We start from the raw sequence: 27,832 nt of genomic DNA, 5'->3' as shown, positions 1-27,832 counted from the left end.
TTTTTTTTATAACAATAAAAGCTTTACATTTAAATTTCAGATGGATTGATTGACTGATACAATCCAAATAGAGTACCTGGTCAAAGAACAGAGCACATTTGAACCATCGACCACCGAGTCTTGTGCTCCACGAAAAGGTAAAATCGGGTTTTATGGGTAAGGCTACATGCGCTATTTTGTCAATGGCTTAGAGAAAGATGACCCTTACTAACAAAAAAATTACTCTGTTGGAAGCTGGCATTATAATTACTCGATCAAAAAAATATATAATATTCAGAGGTGTAAACTTAATCCATCTGATAAACTAACACTTTCCTAATACATCCTTCAATACGACTATTTGAAACGAATGAGGAGTGTAGATAGATTCAGATTTCAGTACCGCTAATCTGGCAATCAACTCTCTCGGATATCAAAAAGCAATTTTTGTCAATCCAATGAAGCAGTGACTTTTAAGGGAAGGTAACACATATCTGTTTACATTCTTAAAAGAAATAATAATTTTCTTTTAATTTTTCGGAACAAAAGGCACATTATTTCTTTTATTCGAGAGAAGGTCTACGACATTCTGGACATTTGTGTACACTTAAGTATACTTGTTTACTGGAAACTAAAGCTGAGAGAGAGAGAAGAACTACGAACACTAACTCTCGATTCCCGCCTACATTTTAAATCCATCTAATTCAATATAACTTGCATTTTGACCATTAAAAATTATTTGAATACAAAGAATAGTTCATTAGTAATTGATTTATTAATTTGGAATCAGCGTCAAAAAGGTCATTCTTTTTTTTACAACTCTTTTTATAAGGGGGGTAAAACATTTTATCCATTGAAATCAGGCTTTAAAACATCATCAAATTTTCAAATATGCATGGAATTGGATAAATGATCCTTAAATCTTTCCGTATGTTAAACTTCTGTAAAATTCAATGTATAAGATTGATAAAAAAAAACATTTTTAAAATTCGTCATGTCATTTGAAATCGGTAAAGAAATGTCCATTTTTGCTGTTTTTTGTCTGTAAACATATGCCCCCCCCCCCCCCCCCCCGTGAAACACAAAAAGCTTTGGTGTAAATTTGTGAAATAACACTCCATAATACCTGTAGAAAAGAAATTTTTGTTTCACGGGGTGGAGGGGGATGTTTTAAGAATATTTTCCGTTTTTCATTGATTTCTATAGTGAAAAACACAAGTTTTACCAAAATTATAGAGTTATCTCTCTTTATTATTCCAAACCATTTATGTTTTATGAATGATAATAATAATAATACAGTTAATTGTGAAGGGGATTTTTTTTTAATGATCGAGTAATTTCTTAGTTACAATTGTACTGATGGGAGTTTTTATACAGGAATATTTACATTTCCAATGTCTTTCTCCGAGATAAAATTACAAATTGTAAAAATACTTTATTTCTACATAAATCTACTGGTTCATCGATAAGCGCAGTTAAAAAAACACGTGCGGGGCGGGGCAAATAGAGACAGAAGCGGGGCTATTAGCACGGGAATTTGCAGAATCGGGAGCATGTAAATATAAGGAATAACTGTCAGATTATTTGGATTTATGACGATGATCAATCGATTGGCTTGCGTGATAATTTTATGCATAAACGCCTTCGGCGTTCATGCATATTATCACGCAAGCCACTCGATTAATCACATCATGAATCCAAAAATTAGACAGTTACTCCTTATATATATATATATATATATATATATATATATATATATATATATATATATATATATATATATATATATATATATATATATATATATATATATATATATATATATATCACTCATTGTAAAATTCTTTGCTATGGGTCGACAGTATTATAAGGAATTCTAGATAAGAATTAGGTCAGATTTTGTTCAGTCTATCATTCTTTCTCAGTGAATTAGTTTAGAGAGCGAAGTGAACTTCAGAGAGAAGAGACAAGGGTGAATTAAAAAAAAAAATGACCACCAAACTGAATTTTTTTGGAAAAATTCAACTACTCATAACACATTTTTCACTTGTATCATCATATTGCACAAGCTTTCTAGTTTAAAATCCTGAAGTGGCAATAGAATAGACAATTGGATTAAAAAGTTTCAGAATTTTTATTAGTAAAATTTCTTTTGAAAAATGAAAGTATCATTACACCATATAAGACTTTCTAAAATACATAATCACAAGAAATTATAGTTTTTTATGCTTCAAAATGGTAAAAGGGGTATAAATGATTAAATCTAGACCTTGATTGAGTATCTTCTCTTGTATATATCACAAACAATTGGTTTTTTATTGTTATTTTACATTATTTTTTTCAATTATGGTTTGAAAAGTTTTAATATGAAAAAAATATGAAGCAATAAAATTCCCCCAAATTCTCCTTTGTCCGTTTAGTCAGTTCTTCAAATCTAAGCCAAAAAAGAATTTTTGTATACAAGTTCTCTTACAAAAAATACTAGATTTTGAAGTGACCCTATTTTACATTATTGTGTTGCACTCCTGACATCTGATATGTATTTTATTTTACATTGTTTTAAAAATTATAACACACAATAACCCATTCTTACTTTGTAAATCAATTTGTCGTTTTGATATTTTTCATCATTTATGGCAGGTTTTTCATATTTTGAAGACCTTAAAACATGATTATTTGCAAAGTGTAATATATATAAATTGTATTTAAATATATATGTGGAATGATGAAAACTATTCCCTGAAATGACTGTAAAATTTCTGTAATTTGTTGATAGACAAAGTGTTTTGAACATCAAATAGTATCAAACATTTTTTTAACTTATTTTTTAGTAAAGATAGTTAAAAAGCACTGGTAATTATAATGCAGTTTTGTTGCACTCCTGACTGCAGTAAAATTTAAAAATAAAACCATAGAACACAAAAATTCATAAAGTGTTGGCAACATCAAGTGGTAATGAAATTGTGCAATATTTATAGTCCAATACTTCATAATTAAAACGGATGAAAGTATTTAAAATTCGCATTTTATCTGGAATTCTTCCCTATTTATGCCAAAAAACTAGCTTAAATGTATATTTAGCAGATAATATATATTTTATAGCATATTTTCCTTTAGAGGACAAACACAGTAACCCACCAGAAAAATTCTACTCATCATTTTTTCTTTATTTTTATTCTTATTGGATGATTTATAATTCTAACATATTTGTTGCACTCCTGATCAAAAGCATTCAGGGCCTTTAAAGTAGAATTGTGATGTGAAAATTACATAAGAACTTGTTCTGTTGGTTCAGTGAAGTTGAGGAGGAATTAATTGAATTTTATGTCAATTTTTTATAGTGTTAATTTTAACGTTCATTAAAAAAAATCACAAAAAGATAAAAACACATCTGAATTGATAAAATTGAAAAAGGAAGGATTTTAATAATAAAACTGTTAATAATTTAGTATTAAATTATACAAAAAGATCATTATTAATTAATGAATACTTCTAAGCACGAATAGAAGTGTTTTCGTCACACAACTTGAATCGTTAAAAAAATGTGTTGCACTCCTGACCATAGAAATATAGACCTGAAGCATAGACAGACCCTGTAATTGATAAATCTATTTGGTAAAAATGTTCTTTGGGTCTTTATCTTCCAAAATAAAAATCAGAAAATCATATAATGATAATAGTTTTTTCAAGCTTGGGAGCAAAACATCAAATGTTGCACTCCTGACATTATTGGGTATGCACATAAACTTGACTCTCATAAATGCTGCTTGTGATTTACATAACATATTTAAGTTTTAAAATGTATATCAGTTATTTTTTTACACTTTGAAAATTCTTTTTTGTCTTAATTTTCTTTCAGAATTTTACAATAGATGTTTTTTTGGCAACACTACATTTTTTCTGTTGCACTCCTGACATGGTATAACATTTTTTTAAACATCAGCTATGACCACAACATGATTAAACAAAAGTTACTACAGTCCACATTTAAAACTCAATACTTTGAATATTATCAGGAAAGTCTTTAATTTTAACAGAAACCATTATTATTTATTTCACAGATCTCCAAAATATATTGAAATTTCAAAATGTCACAAAAAGGTGTTGCACTCCTGACAATTTTAGCATCATTTTTGGGCATTACTTTTTTGTTAATTCAGATATCAACAAGATATTTAGCAGGTATTTAGACACTATCTAAAGACATATTCTGAGACATAAAAATCTATTTTCACTGCCTGTATTTTTAGTGTGGGTTGATAAATATGCGTTTGGTCACTTTTTTTTAATTCACCCACAAGCAAATCAGAAACCACGTTACCTGCATTTTACTAGAATAGAGCCAATTTATGCAACAAATTATACAGTTTTCGTTTCACTATATGTTTCTTTCTGACAAAGAGAGACATTTCTAGCCTCCATTTTTTTATATTTACATTCCACATGTATTTTGCTTAGAAAGTGGCAGCATTCAAAACACCATAACACGGAAAGGGGGTCAAAAGATTAAAGTATGCATTTTATTTTGACGTCACAAACGTTGAACGCCATGAAAGTGCAACGTCATAAATGAAAATCAAAATTCACCTTCACTTTGAAAAGAAGCTGTTGCAATGGCTCTTCCATTAACTGTAATTTACCCGAAGGATAATGCAGGAATTTTGAAATAAAAATCACATCTGTAGTCAAGGCAAGGAGTTAGAAATGTAAATATAAGCATTGAATCATTATTTTTTGAAAGATATAGTCTCATAACTGCAACGGTGTGTGCTAACAAATTTTCATAACACGTTAACACGTTACTCAATTTGTTTGCACACACCGCTGCAGTTATGAGACTATATCTTTCTAAAAATAATGATTCAATGCTTAATTAAATCAGGGATAACAAACCCATATGTCTAAAAGTTCACTTTTGAAATATGGTTGAGTACTAGTATTTGCATGAGAAGTTCTTGACACTTAATTCCCTTTTTATATCCATCACTATTATTGATCAGGTCTACCTGATTCATACTGATGGGCAAAATAAACTCTATTTCCTCACCACCCTCTGTGTGGTTAATAAAACAAGAGGCCCAAGGGCCTTGAATCGCTCTTCTGATAAACTGTACAACCTACTCACTTCTATTTGAAGCCTGTAAGTATCCTGTATATTAAGATAAAGCCTTGAAATTCCAAAGGTAGGTCATTATGACCTACATTTAAGATGAAACACTCTGAGAACCCTAGATGATTCTAAGCCAATTAGTACCTGAGAGTAGGTCATGGTGACCTACTTATCACTTTTCATTCTCTGAGGACCAAAGATGCATCAACTAAGTTTGATGATTCTAAGCCAATTAATACCCAAAATATTTTCTAAAATATAACCATAAAATTTCAATAGTAGGTCACAGTGACCTCCTTCTCAGATGACAGACTTTGAGGACCCAAGATGCATCAACTGACAAAGCCAATTAGTACCGAAAAATATTTAAATAAAACAATAAAATTTCAAAAGTAGGTCACGGTGACCTACTTTTTTCAGTTTTTGTACTCCTAGGACCCAAGATGCATCAACTGACAAAGTTTGATGATTCTAAGCCAATTAGTACCCTAAAATATTTAAATACAGCCATAAAATTTCAAAAGTAGGTCATGGTGACCTACTTTTCAGCTGAAGTTTTTTGAGGACCCAAGATGCATCAACTTACAAAGTTTTATGATCATAGACCTTAAAATGTCCAAATTATGCCTCTAAAACGCCTTAAAATCGAATGCCTGCAAAGTTCAAAAAGTAGGTCACTGTGACCTACTTTTTAATAAATATCTTTTATGGCCCCAAGATGCATCATCTTACAAGATTTAATGATTCTAAACCTTTAAGTATTTGAATTAATGACCTTAGTTGTTTTGAAAAAGATTAGCCAAAAAATTCAAAAAGTAGGTCAAGGTGACCTACTTTTTAGTTGACGTAATCTGAGGACCCAAGATACATCAACTGACAAAGTTTGATGATCATAAGCCTTAAATTGTTCAAAATATGACTCTAAATCATTTTGAAAAAGAATGGCCGCAAAATTTAAAAAGTAGGTCATCGTGACCTACTTTTGAGTCAACATGATATGACGTCCTTAGATGCATTACTGACAAAATTTGATGATCCTAGTCCTTATACTAAGCAAAATATCAACATTTTAATAAAATGTAATTTTAGGTCAACTTTGAAGTGACCTTGAGACCACGCCCTTTGCCCCAGGGTAATTCCCCGTGCAAATTTTAATCTACAACATATCCTCATCCTTTTGTGTAAGTTTGGTGATAATCTGCCCAGTGGTTCTTGAGATTTTTTTACAACCAGTACTTTTGTTTCTATTTTCCTAATTATCTCCCCTTGTTTAAGGGTCACAACCTTAGTTTTAGTATAAACAGGAGCCCTTGGGCCAAGGATACCCTGTGACAAATTTGACAATAATTGGCTGAGGGGTTCTTGAGTTATGGCCCATACGCACGCCGCACACCACACAAATGGCCATAGCCTAAGCTCTTTGAGCCTTTGGCTCTAAAGAGCTAATAATAAAAACATAAATACATGCTATTTTTCCATGACACATTTATTACAATTAACATCCTGTAAAATGCATGAATTTACTTACAAGTAACATGAGAAAATATCCCAAGTTTCGATTTTTAGCAAAAGAAGTGGACAATGATACCAAACTTTTGTGATTCTGTGATACAAAATGTTTGTAAAAAGAGAGCATTACCGATGTCCACACTACCTGTCCTCTTTCAGGATTAAGTTCAGCAATATTCTTTCCAGCTTTTTATCAAAATAATGATTTCATCATTATTTTAAAGCAAATCAAAAAAATTTCCATGATCACAACATAAAATTTCAAATATATAAAAGGACCCCATCCCCTCTCCAATGGCCTCCAACTTTTTTTTAACTTTCTTAAACACAAAAAAACATTGATGAAAAAAGATGTTAATTTCCCCTAAACACTTCAATAAGAATCTCCAAAATAGAAAAAATCCTCTTCTCTATAATTTTTTTTCACTTTCGTTCCTCCAGAAAATGAAACGTGACTGTTCTTAAAATATTTTCAACAACAAAAGCAAATTCTTGGCATTGTTATAGGAGATAATCTAGTTCGTATCTGATGTAGTTATTTTTCAGGTCGTTAGGAACTCTGGGATAGGCGGGTATCATTCCGTCCTGGGCACCTATGTAGACGGTGTTGTACACTTTCCAGTAGACATCTCTCACTTTTCGAGCTGGATGGAAAAGACCCTGAAAGTATCATACAACAGTTTAATAACACATATGAAATAAAATCAGGGAAATCATCACACAACAATGGTACTACCCTAAGGAATTAAAATCAGTGAAAAACTATCAAACATAGATTTGTAGGTATTCCTCAAACACAACAAGCTTCACAAAGATTGTTTGAAACAAAATTGGTTTTGGAAAAGAACAATTAAAAAAAAATATTATTTGTTTTTCTGTACACTCATGATTTCATCAACAAATTCAATTTTATTTCACAGAAGTTCCCAGAAAAATACACATACATGTACATGTAAATGTACATGTACAGCAGACATTCACCTAAGTCGATATATTCGCTTGTATCTTACCTGTAAGGCGTACTGTAAAATTTTGGATGGACCCACTCCCACTCTCATTCCTTCAATGGATCCCATAAACGCCTGTACAACATGAGGGGACGTCTCAAAAATGTTTGGCCAAACATAGTTCAGCATATGAGTGAGAGCATCTTCACACCCAAAGCCAAAAACTCCCAGGGCTATGTGCTGAATGGCTGCCATTGATGTCTGTCTGTGCACTAAATCTCTGCAATAGGAAAAATTCACATAATTACAGGAAATTTTTCTTCAGTTAATCATCCCTTTGTTAATATTTCACTTTTACACTGACTATTTTCTAAAAGAATTCTTATTTCTAATCAAAATGGATGTAATTTCAGCATAACCTAGTGAGGCAAAAGTTGGCAGAAATGGCCTTTTAATTGGACAATTTTAAAAAGGAATGAGTTTATTTATCCCAGCAAGAGTTACTTCTCTTTATAACGGGTCAATGAACCTTAAATTTTAAATGCAAATGTAACTTTTGTGTGGGAAACACCATTTAAGTGACACATACCTGTCCATTAAAGCATCTTCAAGAAGTGGAGCCACAGCGTAAATATAATCTTTTCCCATTTCTCCAATATATTCAAACATGAAGGACAATGATTTTAACACTCCATTCTGAACATTCAGTTCCGGCACTCGATACTCGTTCATTAGAGCAGGGAGCACAGTGAATGGGGAACAAGTCTCTGCGACTATTGCTATGGCAACTGTGGTACACACTCTGTTCTGTCTTTCTTGAACTTTAAGGTTGTTAAGCAATGTGGCCAACACATCATGAGGACTGAAAAAAAAAAAACTAATATATAAATAGATGAAATATCTTTACTGAATGATCTCCATCCCTTTTCTAGATTGAATAATACCATAATATACTTACAGTAAAACAAGCTTATAGTGAACATGCTTATAATGAATTGATGTTGACAGCAAAGTTATTTTCATTCCCTATGACTTTAAATTATATTGTAGACTTAACAGATATAATGAATTACATTTATAACACAGCAAAATTGTCAGTCCCTGGCACCTAGTTTCAAGTGTGTTTTACTGTATATGACATAAGTAAAACAAATTTTAAGCAAAATTTCCTGATCTGAAACTTACCCAATAGCTTTGGCAATGTACCCAAAAGTGTTGACGGTGGCCCTGCGGATAGCCTTCTTATGAGCCTTGAGTAATTCCAGCAATTCAAAACAGATCCTCATCCACTCCCTGGCCGACACATACTCTGCCCCTCGGTCTGCGATCCTCCCCACCAGATCTATACAGTTCTCCTGTACCTTCTCATGTCTGTCAACAGAGCAAAATTATATGTTAAGTTTCTTGTTCTTTGAAATAAACTCTAGAATTTAGGTCAAATTAATAAATTATAACCTTTTTAAGCGCTAAGCGCAGCGCAAAGCGCTTACTGGCATCTTAATACTACTTCCGTTCGCGATCCAGCACCACTAAGCAAGTTAGATAACTCCACTGAGTCTTCTAAAAATATGCAACTGGAATTCCCCGACTCAATCTCTTTCGGTTATTTAAAATCGGCTGTTACATGTAGCGGATTTAGGTGGTTCTCATCTCCATTTAAAAATCATGTAATTAAGTTATTTAGTGGAAAATTTCGCATAAAATTGATTTACAATGTACGTACGTTCTATATGTGATTTATATCCATAATAGCTAATATTTCTTCTTCTATAGACCACGTAACTAAAAACAAATCTTTCTATAATCACCTTTGCACCCTGCAGAGAGCTATCAATGATGTTGATTTTCGCATCTCAGTATCAATTAGTAACAGACTTGAATGCATTTATGGACTGTCTATATTCGTGTTGTAATCTATACTTGTAATATGGATAAAAATATGATGTAAATAATTCGCAAGGAAAGGCAGTTTGCGGCTGTACGTACATGTACGGCACGTAGTGGCTGGATCCACTTACAGAGGAAAACTAATTTCTCGGAAATATTGATGACAAAAATGGTGCTTTGTGTGTGCTGTGCGCAAGATATGGCCAAAAATGCAAAACCTTTCTTAAATGTTCTCAGTAATGGGACAGGAATAGCGCTGATGATATGTGACATATACCTGTGTCAGGAATCTAGGAAGAAATAGTTTCTATAAAGGTGTGCGTGCGTTGCCGATTTGTCTGCTTAGCAACTTACTGAGCACTAAATAAAAACAGAGTGAAACAATGTTGTATACTTCATGAAGGTTAGAAAATGGAGTTTTTATTTTTGTTAATACTTGAGATTATTATACTATCTTTTCTTTTTTGGGTTGTTAAATTATTTATCATGGAACTAGCAGAAAAATTACGGGTCAATTATTTTTAGCATTCCTTTTCAACGAACACACCAGTGCTGTATATATTTTATTCCTATCAGCATGTTTTGCGTGGTTGTTTATATCATTCCTAAACAATTTAAGATTGAGCTAAAGCATCAAATGTCTAATAAAAAAAATTACCGTTGTATTTTAAAGTATTTTAACAAGAAAGAGTCCAATTTTTTTTAAAGCTTTTAACGACATATTTTTATTCCAAAGAAAGAAAGTACAATTTTTTTTTTATTTTAAAATAGTGATATTTACAAATCAGCTACACATATTGTGAGATCAACAGAAAAGACTAATTTTCGACGCAAATACATTATAAATCATGTAAATGAAAATCAAACATAAAAGGGTAGCACTGATTTTTTCTTATCAAACGAAGAAAACAAATATAATATCCTAATACTCAAATTGTACATGTACCTATTATCTTTGACAAAATGACGTAAACTCTTCAATTGCAATATGATATGCAATAAAAAATAACATCTTATTTTCCCAGTGCATTTTCTATCAAAATAAATAACAGTCACCAACAGCCAATCTTCATTTTGAAACACTCGTGAACACGGAATGAATTTATTATTAAATATTATCACCAGCGCTGTGGTGTTTCAGTATAATAAACTGAAACTGAAAGCAATGGATGGGACAATGTCTAATTCTTTAAAATGTAAAAGCGTCTCGGAATTACACGAAAAGTCCAGAGAGGTCGGACTTGTTCTCTCTGCATAGTTTTAATTATGTTAAAGAAAAAGAAAACTGGAAGCGAGTGCTGCTCATAACTGCAAATTAGCTCTTGAAGGAACGCCGGGGCGAATTCGAAGAGTAAATTCGGACTGTTCACATTGCTTCAAATGACTTTTTGCCCATAATAACTTCCGGAAAAGCATTTTAATACAAATAGACCGTTTTTCCATATGCAATATTGCTCTTTCTTACGATAAACAAAATAAACTTCAAAAATAAAATATCCGTCTACCACAAGAAACAGTCTCCCATAAATCTTGTTTATTTATGATTTTGTGACCAGTTTTTAAATTAAATGTTTTTTTAAGTATTGTTTAATTCAAATATGTTATAAAAATAGTTTTGAAGTGAGAGGTTATTACTGAACGTTTCTTAAAAGCTAACAAGTGATATACCTTGTATAGCAACGTATATACGACGACATGTGATGTCACAGTTTCGAATCTTCAAATATATCCTCGTGCGGTTTGAAGAGGCGGAGATAAGTTTTATTTTAAAGTAAATATGTATCAAACAACTGTGCTCGCCCCCAGCAGTCTCACTCTCAACATATTACTTATTCCAGTACTATAAACAATTTAAGTACCCTCTCTACACCAGTGCAAAATATTTTTTGGACATTGAGAAAAATACATTGTATAAAGGTGTTAATATTGAGCTTTTATATTTAATTTTCACTATATGGTACCTGGCATTTACCCCCAGGAAAAATGTTCAAACACAACACAGTATCAGTGAATAGAAATCACTGTTGTTTACCTCCAGAGAGAAAATACATGGAAATAACATGTTCAATTAATTTATCTTGGCCTTTTAAAATGTTAAGAATACTTGAATTGATTACAAATTGAGTAATATACTGTAAATTTCTATTTTTAGAATTCAAATCTAAGGGCAGATCACTCTAACTGCAGAAAAATACCATAGAATCAGAACTTTTTAGTGTGCAGTGTAGAGAGGGTTCTTAAATTTAAAATAATTCTGGAGAATGTCAAATTGCTAACATTGCTTAGCGCTTCCCAGTACTTTCAGTACTTTGATTTAGAATAGCTACATATACATGTATGTACTAATCTGTTTTTGAGGATAGCTACATGTACATACTAATCTGTTTTTAAGGAAAGCTACATACTAACCTGTTTTTGAGGATAGCTACATACTAACCTGTTTTTAAGGATAGCTATATACTAACCTGTTTTTGAGGATGGGAGTGAGACGTGGTAGCAAGTCTTTGATTGGAGGAGTCATCTTGGTCATACCAATCACATTAACGATTCCCTTTAGAGCCCCCAGAATGCTACCCAGGACCTCAGGGTACTCTTCTCCCAGATACTCGTACAGCACCACACCCAAATGACCCATCAGTCTCTCCTGTTAAAATAAAACAGTTTCACTACAATCCACATGATAAGTACAACTATACATTTACACAGATTTTATCATTTCAAATGATGTACAACAGATTTATGAAATAAACTATAAAATTTTAAGCTATAAAAAGAAATATCTGAATTGATTAATGCATTCAAACACCAAAATTTATCCCCATCCTAGTGAGTCACAAATAGCTCTAGAAGAATCTTATCAAAGCTTTCCAGACTCAAAGTATTCTTGGTTAAAGGACTATACATGGAAGTCACTTCTGACCCCCTACAAATCAACATTTTTGAAAGTGGTTCTGGTATGTTAGATTTTGTTACTTTGTGCATTAGATACATGTATATCTTTCATATATTTGTCTCTTTTTTAAGCACTCATTGGCAGTACAGGACATCAGAAATGATGTTTTTTTCAATCCAATCAAAATGAGACAAAAACTTTGCATTTTTCTAGACATTATTCTTGTGGGAAATATACAGCACATCTTTGTACAAGCAAAATTAGTCTTGCAAAGATCATCTTTGGGTTAATTATAATTTTTTACATATTTTATATATTTATGATCACCATAACTTCCATCCCGAATCTATAGGCTGTCGAATTCTACCCCTTTGCTTGTTACAGTTAGCTGCCGATACTATTAGTTGATTTGAGATATTTATCAAATACATAAATTTTAATTTATAGCAAATTTTGACATGTCCAGCCGGGCGTTGATATGTGCAAATCTGTTCGTCCGCGGCAAAATTTGTGCGTCTCAGGCGGTCGGGCGCACGGTTATTTCAAACACTATTCACCTGACCTGTACAGCTGTGCAATGTCAACCTATATCTATAGTAAAATTAAGATGTTCGTTTTAGCGGGCCATCTGAGACCTTAATCACACAAAGTCCTTTACTCATATACTTACTAATCAAAACACACTGTAACACATTGCTTTCATACAAATGCAATCAAAAATACACCTTCCTCAGTAAAAGTTAAAAACAGTTATAGGTGACCTACCTCTTGACATGTTTTCATGACCACCGCTATCCTTGAGATGAGATCCGCCGCCTGTTGACGGACTTTGGCTGACTTGTTGTTGAGACGCCACAGAATGGTACCACAGATCTGAGGGAGATAGGGCTTCACTCTCTTACCCAGGGCATTCACCACTGTACCAAAACCATTCAACATCACCACATCCTGTCATTATAAAAATGAAGTCAATACATTGCAACTGTGATCATTTTAAGCATTTTTTTCAGGAGAGAAATAAATTTAATTTCGATTTCTTTCTTTTTTATGGCAAAGCTAAAAGTAATCAATAATTTCTAATTTTTCACTTAGTACTGTAATCAAACTTTTATTCATGCTCGAGAAATACCTGTAAGTTTCGTGACCTACTTTATTTCGCAAATATTAATCACTGCAAACCATTTAGTTTGCTTTGTATTTGTAGAGAATGTTTTCTCAGTCACAAAAATCAATTGCAGCGGATTGATTTCAAACTGACGAATCGCAAATGAAAGTTGCAAATAATAGCTGGTTTACAGTATCTAAAAAACAACATCTATACAATCATTTCTTTTTGTCTGTTCAGTTCTTGTGCATGGCTATCTTTCTCACCTCTGTGGTCTGTTCCTGGAAAGCATACAGGATACCATCAATTAACTGTTCCTCCAGACGGGAGTCAATGTCTGCCGCCCCGAGGTTCCCCATGATTTTTTCAATGGTCTCCATCACCATCTTCCTGTACTGCTCAGCTTCGTCTTTCAGATCGTCTACAATTCTCTGGATAATCTCAGCCGCTCCTACTTTGTTGGCAATTTCCACTGTGGTGTCTACCAACTAAAACACAAATATATTTTTGCTTTTATTTCTGTTCACTTTAAAATTACTGACTCTCTGATTGAATTTAATTTTCTAGTAAAGCTTCAAACATGTTCCCTGCAAAACTACATCCACCTGCACATTAGTGAAAAATTGCCTTTTTTCTACTATTTTGCTTTTATGGATTAATTTTAGAAATCAATACACTTTGAAAAAAAATTCTTTAAATGTACTGAAAAGCAAGACAAACCTGTCTGTAATTTCTTCTGTCCAGAGCCATTCTCTGGTTCCAGAAATGCTTAAAGAAAGGAGGCAGAATTTCATCCTTGATGTATTGTGGCTCAACACCATCTGTAGCACAACACTGCTTCACCACCTAGAAACAACAACAGACAACAAATTAGACAACTCAACACAAAATTGCTTCACCACCTACAGGAAAAAAGGTAACAGGCAACAAATTAGACAACTGGAACATACACAATACAGTTTCACCACCTACAGAAAAACAGGTAACAGACAACAAATTACACAACTGGAACACAACATTGCTTCACCACCTACGGGGAAACAGGTAACAGACAACAAATGAAACATGCTGTATACAGAGAAATTTTTGTTGTTGCTTTTAGAAACAGAAAAATCTTTTTTTTTAACACAGCTGTGTCTGGGAGAATTAAAATTGCTTGGTATCAGTATGAAAGAACTCAGAAAGGAAAGTTGCTTTTGTATTGAGTTTATTCAGATTCACTACAATCAATAAACTTATCATTTCAACACAAAAAACAAATCTTAAGTTTTCTACAAGTGATAAGTTCTGACCTTAAGGACAATCTTTTTCATTTCTTCATCAGGGGACTGGAACTCTCTCTTTAAGATAAGCATGACTTCTCTGGTATAGTAGTTTGCGTACTCGGCATCCATAAGGGGGATCAAGTAACCGATAGCCTTCAGGAAGGCTGCCAGACCCTGAAAAATGCAAATGTTTTATGAAATGTCAAAGCTACATGTATCAATCTTTAAATATGGACATACACTGTTCTGATCTTCACTCATTCTTGCACTGACATTATTTTAACTTTTCTGATTAAATAACCCATGGAAAAAAAATTAAGTTTTTCAAACCATTTACTATATCCTGAAAAATATGAATCCTTGACAATAGATTATACCTGTGTACATATGCAACAGGAAAACAAAAGGACAAAAACTGGCTTTCTAAATTGCCTTTTTCAGTTTATCCTATAGTCCTAATACTCTCAGTGTTTTTGAGACAAACTGTTCCATTTTTTATTAACAAAGCCCTACCTTTCCTCTGTGCTGCCTGATACCCTTCCACAGTGGTTTGAGGACACTGTCAAAGGACTCGATACCATAGGGTGTGGCTGCTTCAGCCAGAGCCGCCAGGGCAAGGGCAGTAATGGTTCGTACCTTCTGCTGCTCATCGACTAATCCTGTGTAGAAAAAATAAAAATTCATCAACTTATTTCTATCTAATGTTAAGCAATTTACTTTATTCCTTATCTCTACAACAAGTGTCATTAACAATTTATAGTCTCTGAAGTTACTTACATTGCATTTTAACAATTCTTTTTAATTAATTACAGTATTTTTACATCTATCATTTAAAGTTGATACATTAATTAGTATTCAATTACTCCAATTAATCTGAATTAGTTACCCAGGCTTACCATGTTCAATAATCTCTACTAAGTTCTTCAAATGAGGGAGGATAGCACAGCCCATAAGGATAGCAATCTGCTGTACGATCTTAATTCCTGTGTGTCTGGCCTGCCATGACTTCTTACTCTTACACACAGCCTTTAGGAAGGGCAGGAGAGAAGGAATTCCCAGGGCAGATGCTACAACTGCAAAGGCTCTGGCCGTGGTGTTACGAACGTATTCATCCATGTTGTCAATATCAGGTCTCATGGTGGAGATCATTGTTGCCAGACCAGCAGCCTGAAGAGGGCAAGATACAATATGTTATATACAGTGGTTCATCATATCAATCAAATTAAAAAAAAAAGACAAAGACATAATGACTATATAATAAACATGCCTTTCTATATCCAGTTGAAATAAAAAACAACAAAAAGTGCCTGCATGCTTATTTCATTTACATGTAGCTCAATTAATATTAAAGGTAGAAACTACAATGCTATAATGAACAGACATTTCATGAAAATACATGTGTAGTACATGTAGATCTTAAAATCTTACAATGCTATAATGAAGACATTTCACGAAAATACATGTACATGTCTAGTACATGTACACATATAGATCTTCAAATCTTACAATGCTAGAATGAACAGACATTTCACGAAAATACATGTATAGTACATGTAGATCTTCAAATCTTTCCATCGTGTCACGAGATTTTTGATAGGAAAATTTATAAATTAACTCACCTTGGCCAGGTTAGAGATGATTTCTCTTCCCTCCACTCTGGCATAATAGTCTTCATCAATCAACAACGGCTCAATAACAACCAGAATCTTGTGGACGTATGGACGAACAAGATCATCTAATTTGTAGAGAATTCGATCGATGACTTTGACCAGTAGATGGCGCTCTTGGTCCTCCAGAGTGGGGGACATAAGGAGAGGCAGAATCTGATTAAAGAGTGGCCCCGCCCCAAACTCCCGGGCCTTGTCTGTTATCTGTCGCAGGGCTGCCTATAATATTCAAGTTCAAATGATTTGCTTATTCTTTTTTTTATTTCATACTGTTAAATTAAACTGTTGAGCAAATTAAATGTGCACTATTCAAATCTTAATCTTGAATATTTTATCTTTCAACACTACTTTATACATTGTTAAGTACATCATCAGAAAAAAAATATTAGCAATGCAGTGCTCTTTCCCACTGCTTAATCAATATCAAACTTTTTTTGTGGGTGGAGCATTCTAACTATAACTTGACTTAGCTACTACATATACTTCTCATTCCTGCAGCATACCTTTCTCATAGGTGGTGTTCCATTCTTGATCTTCAGTAGAAGTTTCATGATTTTTCTTTCTTTCTGTTCCTCTGGAGATAGTGTTTCTTCATCTACTTCAACCTAAAGAAACACAAATACATGTATTTACTGTTAACTTTGTTTTCCAATATGTATGCAGTATGTACTTGAACATGTATTTAAGCAGTCATTGCAAAATTAATGTAGCTATTTAACAAGGAAATTTCTTAGATAAAACATATATGTACATGTATGTGCTCATCCAACATAAACAAATACTTGTAAGAAAAGCTAATCTGTTTCCCTTTTGCTTTTCTTTCATTTAAAGAAATCCCACTGGAAATTTTTCCAGCCTTTCATTTTCAATAAATCTTTAAAACTATGTTCAGGGTTGTTCCTAAGACCCAGGGGCTGGGGGACTTCCCCACCTATAATGACATTATCCCCCAGTTATTTTGGTATCCCCCCTCAACCCCCTGTTAAGGAAGAAATCCAAGATCCCCTTCTACTTTTTTTAATGTCCCCTGCTATTTCAATTGTTATAGATGCCCCTGTTATGTTATTTTACTCACCAGTAGTTTGTCAAAGTACTGCATGTCATCAGGTTTCATCATTGGCAGGTTCCCTTTAGGCTGCATGTCCACAATCTGGGTCTTTGTGTCGGGGGTCTGCATTTTAAAGCCCACTGGGGTACCAGCCATAGGGGTGGGTGTGGCAATCAGTTTCCTGGCCGGGGTCCTTATAGGGATATATCCAGCTGGAGGTTGAAGGACCTAAAAAAAGATTGCAATTTTTTTTCAGTTACATGAATTTTCAAGTTCCATATGCCCAATAAACCAATCTATTGAAAAACAAACTATGTTCTCATATACATGTAATTACGATAATTCAAAAGCATGTGGTGTAAAAGCAATAGAGTATGCCCATCATGAATGTACATTCTTGACTGTTATATGTACAGCATAATGTCTCTCAAAAACTTAATTTTATTGACTCTTTAATGAGTGTTAGAAAATTGAATGATGAAAGAACAAATACAACAAACCTTGTATCCAGGGGGGAATAATGAGTCCAGTTCATCGTCAGACAGTGGTCGATTTCTCTCGTCAATTTCCCTCTGCCAGGTGTATGCCTGCAGCTGTTCTGGGGTCATTGACATCAGGTGACCTGGGGTGGGTGTTGCCATCGCCATGGCTTTAGCTCCGGTGGGTGTCGTCCCACTGGGGGTGATCCCGCCGGGTGTGAACCCACTTGGAGTTGAACCTCCAGGGGTAAATCCACTAGGTGTTGATCCACCTGGTGTTTGGTTACCTGATATCATAAACAAAAGTTGAAATTCATTTTAAATTAATTCATTTGTATTAATAACACAAGTATTCAGTATTCCTCGAGAGATAGCATAATTCCTCCAATTTATTCAATAATTACACCTTCACTTGATTAGATATTGTGATAAAATTGACTGTTACATGTCAGAACTACATACATGTTTTTATGTACTTGTATAAAACTATTTTTTCCTAATATGCTTCTATATGAATACATGTGTATTATTGTGTACCTGTATTATAAATTAAAAAAAATACATTCATGTACATTAAGTAAACATTACATTCAAACATTTTTCCAAAGTCACATGAACCTAAGAAAATTCCCCCTGTGTATTTCCTGTTCATATAATAATAGTAACATACCTGGAGTCATGCTCGGTGTCATGGCACTGGGGGTCATTGATGGAGTCTGTGCCCCAGGGGTCTCGTCCCATCTGGATCGTCTCTTACTTGCCCCTGGAGTGGGAGTATCTTGAATCAGGTCCCCACCTCTGTCAGTTTTAGGGGTTTCTGCCCAGCCACTACCATGTCCAGGAGTCTCTGTATACAAGTGTCAAAATCATTAGTTGTTCTTCATAGTCTATCAGATCTATTTTAAATACATTTTTAAACAAATTAATCTTCCTTTGGGACAAAACTGAAAATACATTATACTCATTAGAAGAAAACTTCATATTTAAATCAATTGCAGGACATTTCTTTTTAATTCTCCAACAAAATGCATACTGTACGTTTACATAAAATTGGTGTATTCAAAATTTAGTGCAATCATTGGGTACTGAGTGGTTGACGTAATCAAGAATTAATGCTATACGCAGTATGCGCCATATACGGTATTTATTAATGATTTATTTATGGTATTCATTAATTAGCACATTATTGTCTGTGCCAAAGCCACTAAAATATGAAGCTTGCTTTTTTAAGTACACATACAGTATTTATAGGCTCACATGCAAGCAAACCAAAAAAAATTGTCATCTTCTGAAAGAAAGCCTTCTTACCCCTCTCAGTTCTGGGTGTCTCGTCCCACCGATTCCTCCTGGCACTGGGGGTCCCTTGATGACCTGGTGTCCCTGCATCTCGCCCAGGAGTAACAGCCCCAGGGGTGGCATGTCCAGGGGTTGCGTCCCACATCCTGGTACTCTGTCCCGGGGTAGCGCCTGGAGTCTCTGCACCTGTCTTGCGTCCCGGGGTTTCATCCCAGCGCGTGTTTGATGGTGTTTCTGCAGATTCCCATGATGTCTTAGATTTCTTGGCTCCCGAGTCATCAGAGGCCTGGTCCCACCTGCGTTTCTTTTTCTCCGCAGCAGCTGCAGCTTGTTTCTGTGAATCACTGCCGTTGACCACTCTCAACTCCCCAGCTTTTGCTTTCTTCTTCATTTGTTCTTCATAGGACTCCTGTATAAAGACCAATCAACATTCATATCTTATTCAAGCTATTATCTACAATTTGGATCACTATTCAATATTTTGTTGTATCATTCTTCTGCCCACTTATACACAATATATACTCTATACTTCAATGCTGGCAAAAAAAACAGATGTTTGCATTTCAATGTCCTTGACAAATACATGTTCTTTGATCACATGCAATTTTTTTTTGACATCAACATGTATGTAAGATATGACCAACCAGACATTAAACATGACAATGTATGAAGTCTTTTGTCATATTAAGTATGAAATTATGGTCATAAAGATACTAAGATTCAGAAATATGTAAAATCGACAAGCTATTACTCTCCCATCTCAGCTTATAAATACAATAATTGTCTTACTCTTCAAGATTTAAAAAGAAAACTGATCAAGTCTTCTGACCTTTTCTCTGTCCAGCTGAGAGCTCATCATGAGCTTAGCAAATGTTCTGTCGTTCACATCAGGAGTTTTTCCGCCTGCAAGTAGAAAGCAGAATGTCACGACGATGCCGTGACATACACAATCATAAGTAAACGCCACCAAGTATATTACATCCACGTCAACAATTTTCATAGAGTTTGACAATTGCAGATGACAGTGTTTTATTCTCTGGGAATTTTTTTGGGGTTCTGTGATCGATCACTCTTTCAGAGTAAGAAAAGTTACACATTCCTAAATGCAAAAGATCTTTTCATTACTGCATATTTTGCACATTTTTCATTGCATAATTATGCACATTTATCCATTTTGAAATGGATTTGTAAATTAAGTTTTATTTACAAAACAAATCCTTCAATTGATATCAACTACACAAATCTCTAAATGATTGTAATTTGTCATCTGCAATCTGTGAAACTACAATGAAAACATAACATGTACACATGTTGGTCTTTATAACTGATTCATGTATCTTTATGAATTATTCATCCTTTTTTTTTTTAATCTTGGACCAACATATGGACATATCACTATTTCTGTATAGTATATCTCTTCATGTCAGTTATACGTACGCTACTGGACCAATCACAAGGCAGCTCCGGGCAAGGGAGATAAGCATGGCCTAAAATTAGTCGTCCATTAATATTAGTCTATCCATACATAATCCTACATAAATTGCTTAAGTTCATAAAAAAATATATATAGTCTGGTAAAAATTGCCATTGAAAAATTGACTTTAAAAATATCAAAAATATCTCTGCAGATATTTGTTTAAATTTGCTTCAATAAAAAAATTGATTTCTTTATGAAACAAACACTCTGTCTGCAGAGTGATCAGTTTATATGAACCTCTCTAACTCTTAGACGTCAACATTATCTGCTCATTTCTGCTGAAGAGCTGTCAAAGGAAAGATAACTGCGATTAGTCTCGAGTTTGTTGAAGGGAAACTATATACTTAGCTAATTAAACAGTTTTACAGTTGTTTTGTTTAGAATAAACATGTCATACTTCAGCTGATAAAAGACTTCCAGTAATGAAATGGGGAAAAGAATTATTAAGGACAAAGAATGGGATTTTGACAGACATGTTTAAACTTTACAGAAACTGAACAAAGTAAAATGTACAAAGTATTCAACAACAGGTGCTCTAAAGTGTAAATTTTCCAATGGAAACCTCTATATAAAGCTTTTCAAAAGTGAAATAAAATTCAAATCCTGGATTCCTTAACCTAGATGAAGCAAGTTTGCAGAAAAATATGCAATTTTACAAAAAAAGAAAATACAGTGTACCATGTGACATATTTCCATTAATTAATAATGCTTTTCAGGCTTGTGACAACAATTGCATTAATTTCTGTTTGAAAAATAAGACCACGGACAACAGTAAGTTGACTGTGCATACCTGAAGAATCCTAAAAATACAAATGTTTGTTCTTTTTTCCCTAAGTTATCATAATGGTTCCAATACAAATGCAAAATTCATAATTTCCCATGTATTTGTTATGACAAGCAGGTGCTTGGACACTTAATAATAACTGTTTTGTAGGACTGCACAACTAGACACCTCAAATATTTAAAATGTCCACATAAAGTACTACTAAAATAACAGGTAAATCCTGCATTTTTTATCTTCAAGCATTAAGTAAGAGTTGAAAAGACTAAAACTGTCAAAAGTAGCATTCAAAGACAACTGTATTTCAAAACTATATGTTTCATTCTCTACATCAAAATTCTACCCATGTTGGCAATTTAGATCTACCTTCCTTGCTTAATTTTTCTTACTTGATGCTTGAAGATGTACTTATATAACACATAATGCAACAGATGTCACATGGACAAATACTGACCGTCAGCAAAGGGGTCGTAACGATCAGGGGAGATAATCCTGTTCTTCAACTGTGCCCGATATGTTCCCTCCTTGTCTCGCACTCTTTGGGGTCTGTGTTCTTGCATGGGATCATAGTCCTAAAAAAAATTATTAAATTTTAACATTAATCTGATTGGAAGGCAAAGCACTGACCTGCACTATATAGTACATGTACCATGGATACCATTTCTCTAATCAATTATTAACATATTAATAAACTCTTTTGTTTATTGAGTTTTTACGTGATAAATATATACTAAAATTGAAATAATTGCTGCTTAAAATGTAAACACAAATCAAAGATGCACATATTAAAATATGCAAAAATCTGAATGCCAGATTTTAAGGATCAAATGCAAAAATTAAACATCCACAAAAATTGCTCTTTATGCATCTCATACAGTTTATGTTTGTAAACTTTCCCCCTAATCCCTTTTCACTCAGTGAATTAATCTAAAATAATGGACAAATAACACATGACTAAAATCTCTTCCTAGAAATTACAATGTATTAGGTAACTTACTTTGTCATTGAGAGTATCATTCAGAAAGTTGAGTGGGGCTGTGTAAGATGTAAGAAATTACAATGTAATAGCTAACTTACTTTGTCATTGAGAGTATCATTCAGAAAGTTGAGTGGGGCTGTGTAAGATGAAAGCTTTGGTTGAAATGCTGCACTGGAGTCATCCTCATCCTGTAAACAAATAAAATGTTAACAGAGGAAATTTTTATCAGTAAAAAGGGGTTTGGACTGCTTTCTGTGTTTGTGCTACATATCATTATCACGCATTATAGCACTGCATGCACAGTCTATGCGAAAGACATCGGACCGTCGGACCTGACCGATGTGCAGTGCCTCTGGTCCGATGTGTCTTTTTTACACCTGACAAGAATGTCCAATGTGTCAGTGCCCAGTTTTGAGCATTATTATTTTGATGCGATATCATTTAAATGTTTGTTACAAGTAAAAAATATCGCAGAAATCAAAATACGTAAATGAATGTGATTAAAACTGCATGGTCTTTCTACAGTATTAAGCAGGAGTGATCCCTTGTTAAAGAAAAGCTGTTAAGCTAGTCTACTACTCTGTATTTTCATGTGTTTCACTTTTTATATTAAGTTTTTTGGACTGACAAAATTCGGTTCGGTCCTGTGTGTTCATTGATTACACAGGACCAAATGTCCTGTGTGGTCCAAAAAACTTTCACATAGACTGCATGCATATTTCCTTTACATAATCAGGGTTCTCCACATTTGAAAATTTAACCATGGAAGAAGCTGCGCGAAGGCGCAATGCGGCCAAAAACAAGAATGCACGTTAGACTTCCTAACCTTCATTAATCAATGACTGGTTAATTCACAAAACTATACCACTGCAGCACAAAAAGTTGAAATAACCAATAATTTTTAAGCTAAAAAATAAAAGTAAAAAAGATTATGTATCTTACTTTACAAATGCACCAAAATTGGTCCAAAACTGTAGAAACATTTTGAAGGAATTTCATCAAAATAATATTTTGATAGAGTAACCATGGCAACAGTATTCAAAAACTGATATACAGAATTGATAATGTTGCCTGTTATATGAAACGTTTTATTTAAATATGACTAAAACTGATGAATTGGTAGTACTTTGAAGAAAAAAAAATTAACACACACACAAACGAACGAACGCTGACATCCTACAATAATGCCTAAGCTTTTTTTTAACTGCATGGACTGTGAAAACTTACTGGTGGCATGCATGGTAAAAGTAACTTAGTATAACCAGGGGCATAAATTCGCATAACTGTAATTTTGCTTTGTCTAATCTGTCTTTTTCTAAACGTTCTTTTTTTCTACATATTGCATTTCCGCCGAGTTTCCTCTATTGTTTATTCCTCCACGTGCCCAAGTGCTAAAAATAGCGCCACGCGACGTTTCATAAAAACGACCGGTACTTAAAAACAAAGCGTGAGGAATTGATTAAATACAAAGAAAAGGAAATTTTGAAAGGGCTCATTTTTTTTTTCTGGCATAGAAATCGGATGCTTGTTGACTATCATGTTGTTAATTACTGCTCGTGTCATTTTTTGTAAATCTGTTATCGTATAGTGAACACGTTGGAATTTCCCAAAATTACATGTATGTGTACAGGATAATTAATTCACGAGATATTGATCATCAGCTGATTGACTCTCCATTGTCACGCTTCACAGCATAGTCACCGATCAGAGGCCGTGTTTGTTTAGCACAGTCCACTTTCCTTCGAGGCATGCGAGATGCATGGCAGTCGTAGTATAAACACAATTAACTACTCAAGTCATTAAAAAGTGGGTGTACATACTAAAATACAATAAAAATTTAATCATGGCGGCCGCCAATTTTAACCATGGCGCTGCTCCTTTAACCATGGCGCACATAAATTTAACCAAGGTGGGCCGCCATGGTAAAACCCCTTGTGGAGAACCCTGATAATATGTGAAGTTTAAACACCACTAAAGCAAAACTCTTTTTCCATAATTACTTACATCTCTTTCTTCACTTGCTGCAATGGATGTGTCATATCCAATGAATGATGTTTTTCCAGTGCTATAAATATCTCGATCGTAATGTCCTGCAGAACCAAGGCCCACTCTTACATCTTCATCTTCTTCATCCAGTTCAATTCCTTTTGTTTCAAGGGCCTTCTTCTTATTCTGTATATTTCGTACTTCTTCTTCAATTGCTGCAGCAAATAATGAAAGCACTGATTACTGGAGAAGATTCACTTGTTGAGATTAAATTTTTAGATAAATAAACAGGCTGGTTATTCAAAGCAAGTTACCAAGCCAAGTTCACCTGAGTATGATGACCAAATTACTGAGGTTACCTTGCAATCACAACAACTTTTTTATATGGAATTTTTTTTCAAAGTAGCCATTTAATGCAAAGATTTTACTTACTTTATGTCTACTACACAAAAATGGAGAAAACTGAATACATATCTTCTCACGGCACGTCGATTTACCCAAATGGACCCAAATGGAACCCAAATGAAAATCAAAATGGACCCAAATGGAAATCAAAATGGACCCAAATGGAAATTGAAGGGAATATTAAGTATATATTTTCGTATTATCAAGTTGTTACTTATATATTTACATTTGCTGTGTTTTTCTACTAAGCCAACGGTGAAATTGATTTGAAAGTCATTTTTGTGTATACTCATGCGTAGAAATATACACAGTGAAACTCGCGCTAAAGTGACGTCACAATGAGGTACAGAAACGTAAATAAAAATGTAACGATATAGGGCAGCAAGAAATTCAAATATTGACTATTTTATTGGTGTTTTAAACTTATAAAATGTAAATATAAGGAATGTTTTTAAGTTTAGTGTGAATATTGGTGGGTAAATCACACAGACTTGCACGTAGGCATATTTTTCATGAAGCGCTAGCGCGCTTCAAGAAATATGCCTACGTGACAAGTCTGTGTGATTTACACACCAATAACTCACACAAAACTTAAAAACATTCCTTAATTAAAATGATGAAAAAAATGAATTTACAAAAGGAGAATATTAATTATTCATTTTAGTATTCTATTTTAAAATACGAATTAATTTTCTTTAGTTTTCTATATATCGGCAAAATTGGGGGGGGGGGGCACAGGCCCCATGCCCCCCCCCCCTTCCTACAGCCATGAAAACTATATAAACTTTCAAATGAAATACTTCAATTTCATATTCAACAATATGCAAAAGTTATTACAAATAGAAAAAAAAAATTAATTTATATTTTAAAATACAATATTAAAAATGAATTATAATTAATATTCTCCATTTGCGAGTTCATTATTTTCATCATTTTAAATAAGTAACAACTTGAGAATACGATAATATGTGTTTAATATTCCATTTGGGTCCATTTGATTTCCATTTGGGTTTCCATTGGGTCCATTTGGGTAAATCGACGCACCCTCTTCTCACATAGCTCATATCATCTTTAAATTTGATGTATGTGCATAAAGAACATTGTTTATTTAAGAAATAAACAACAATGTTAAAAAGTTCTCTGGGAAATGAACTTGGTTGGTCACGTGATCAAATCCTGTGAAGCCCGAAGGGCTTCTCAGAAGATTTGATCACGTACCAACCAAGTTCATTTCCCAGTGAACTTTTTAACATTGTTGTTTATTACTTTTATTTACATTTGAGACGAATATTCTGAATAGAACTGCATTTATTACACGAACGGCCCGCCGTATTGCTATGTTGTGACGCGCAATGACCTAGAAGTTGTTTGGTCTTGAGAGTTCGCCTCGCTCCAACATTTGAATACTTACATTGATGTTTAGCAGTCCAGTTCAGGAAATATCTGTTCATAATGAAAAAACAATGATCGCTACTGGGAATTATCTTACTATTATTGTACGAGTTCTTTATATATAAAGTCAAAAGCGGTGCTATCGTCTTCAGTTTACATACCTTCAAAGGAATTTCGGGTTAAAAAGGTAAGCGTGATTTTAGGCTAATTAGAAACATTCTTCACACCGAAGAAAGATCTAACGATCATTTGTTGAACGAAAAAAAAAATATGTTTCAATAATTTTATCTTTTTCATCGCTTTGACGGTTCAGAAGTTCCGAAACCAGTGTCACTGTGACAGAAATATGTAGACAAGATATCGTCTCGCTGTGTGATTCGGTCACGCCATGACCTCTGACCCCCTAATAAGTTCATACAGAATTGAACATATTTTCTCTTCTATAGGTTCATCTAAGAAAAATATTTGCAAATGTAAATAATTAATTATATACCACCATAAGAAATGGAGAAAACTTAATATATATCTTCTCCCATAGCTCATACCATCTTTTGATGCATGTGCATAAAGTTATTAATTATATACCACCATAAGAAATTTTAATGATATATCTTGCTTTAAACTACAAGTTTACACAAAATATAAACATGGATGCAACACAATAATCGATTCCTGCACAATCTATTGATTAAACTATATACATGATATAGCTAGAATTATCTATAGAGCTTTATCAAGTTATTCATAATAGCTTGTTTAAGATATTTTATCACACTTTTTTCTTCAATGTTTTATTTTTTTCAGGATATACAAAAAGTCACACCTTGATACAGCGATATTATATCAGAGTTTTTGTTCTCAGCACAAGGCAGGTGTTCGGAACATTAGTTTACAGAAGTTTGAACGAATATGTCAGTGCTATAAAAAAAATCAACAACTTGATTTGGGTTTACCTTTTAAAGGGAAGAAACAAAAGTTATATAGTGATAGGGAGTTAAAAGGATGTCCAGAGCAAAAAGTTGAAGCGGGCAGTGAATTCATTTCTGGCCGTATTGATCAAAACAAGCGGTCAGAGTCCGGGCAAAATTGCCAAGTCACTTTGTATGGCACTGGAGACGTCTGTCCAACATTTTTAGTCTCAAGGAATCTCGTTGAGATTATGAATTAAGTCCCCATATATGAATAGTCAGATTCTTGCAATTTTTTTGTCTATTTCTTATGAAAACTTTTTGTATATAAATTCATAAAATTAGCTTCATCAAGGTAGTCTGAATAGCTTAAAATTTAAGTTAAATAGCATAATAAAGCTATATAGCTAATTGAAGCTATAACACTTGATCAAGAGATTGTGCTGGACCTGCTAATTGCTGGTCCAAATTATGCGACTAAAAATGCTTTAAAGTTTAGTTGATTACGATATTGACATAAATAACACCCAAATCAATGGTTTATTTGAGAAATGTATAGCATATCTACTGTTAGTAGAGAGAAAGGACTCTATAAAACTAGAAAGATAAACCTACCTTCCCTTGTTAGGGCCGCCATTTTGTTTACTTCTTTCTTGATATTCCCATAATTCATTGCTACGTTGAACCATCGTTTTCTAAATTAAAATGCGATTTTTAAA

General features: G+C 33.6%; 1 protein-coding gene across 3 annotated transcripts; it reads right to left on the bottom strand.

Annotated features, from left to right (window-relative positions):
• Positions 1-6,557: 6,557 nt before the first annotated feature.
• Positions 6,558-27,797, bottom strand: LOC133194132 (splicing factor 3B subunit 1-like). Of its 3 annotated transcripts, XM_061330111.1 has the most exons (22): positions 27,729-27,797; positions 24,427-24,623; positions 22,521-22,610; positions 21,898-22,015; positions 20,015-20,088; positions 19,198-19,594; positions 18,560-18,736; positions 17,911-18,176; positions 17,438-17,638; positions 16,866-16,967; positions 16,315-16,581; positions 15,592-15,862; positions 15,209-15,354; positions 14,723-14,869; positions 14,151-14,276; positions 13,697-13,918; positions 13,091-13,273; positions 11,898-12,076; positions 8,731-8,916; positions 8,135-8,407; positions 7,609-7,825; positions 6,558-7,258 (listed from the first exon to the last, which is right to left on the bottom strand). In XM_061330111.1, exons 1-22 carry the CDS (start codon positions 27,784-27,786, stop codon positions 7,100-7,102), a joined length of 4,056 nt encoding a protein of 1,351 aa, XP_061186095.1. In that variant the 5' UTR covers positions 27,787-27,797; the 3' UTR covers positions 6,558-7,099. The 3 variants fall into 3 exon arrangements, with proteins under 3 accessions (XP_061186095.1, XP_061186096.1, XP_061186097.1); XM_061330112.1 differs by lacking the exons at positions 22,521-22,610; positions 24,427-24,623; positions 27,729-27,797 and adding an exon at positions 22,441-22,512; XM_061330113.1 differs by lacking the exons at positions 22,521-22,610; positions 24,427-24,623; positions 27,729-27,797 and adding an exon at positions 20,623-20,672.
• Positions 27,798-27,832: the final 35 nt, after the last annotated feature.

This window comes from Saccostrea echinata, unplaced genomic scaffold (assembly GCF_033153115.1).
Source record: "Saccostrea echinata isolate AGI-Se365-2 ecotype Australia unplaced genomic scaffold, CSIRO_AGI_Sech_v1 ptg000028l, whole genome shotgun sequence".
NCBI classification, from domain to species: Eukaryota; Metazoa; Mollusca; class Bivalvia; order Ostreida; family Ostreidae; genus Saccostrea; species Saccostrea echinata.
The sequence above is the reverse complement of the archived record's forward strand: the minus strand, read 5'-3'. Positions and strand labels throughout refer to the sequence as shown.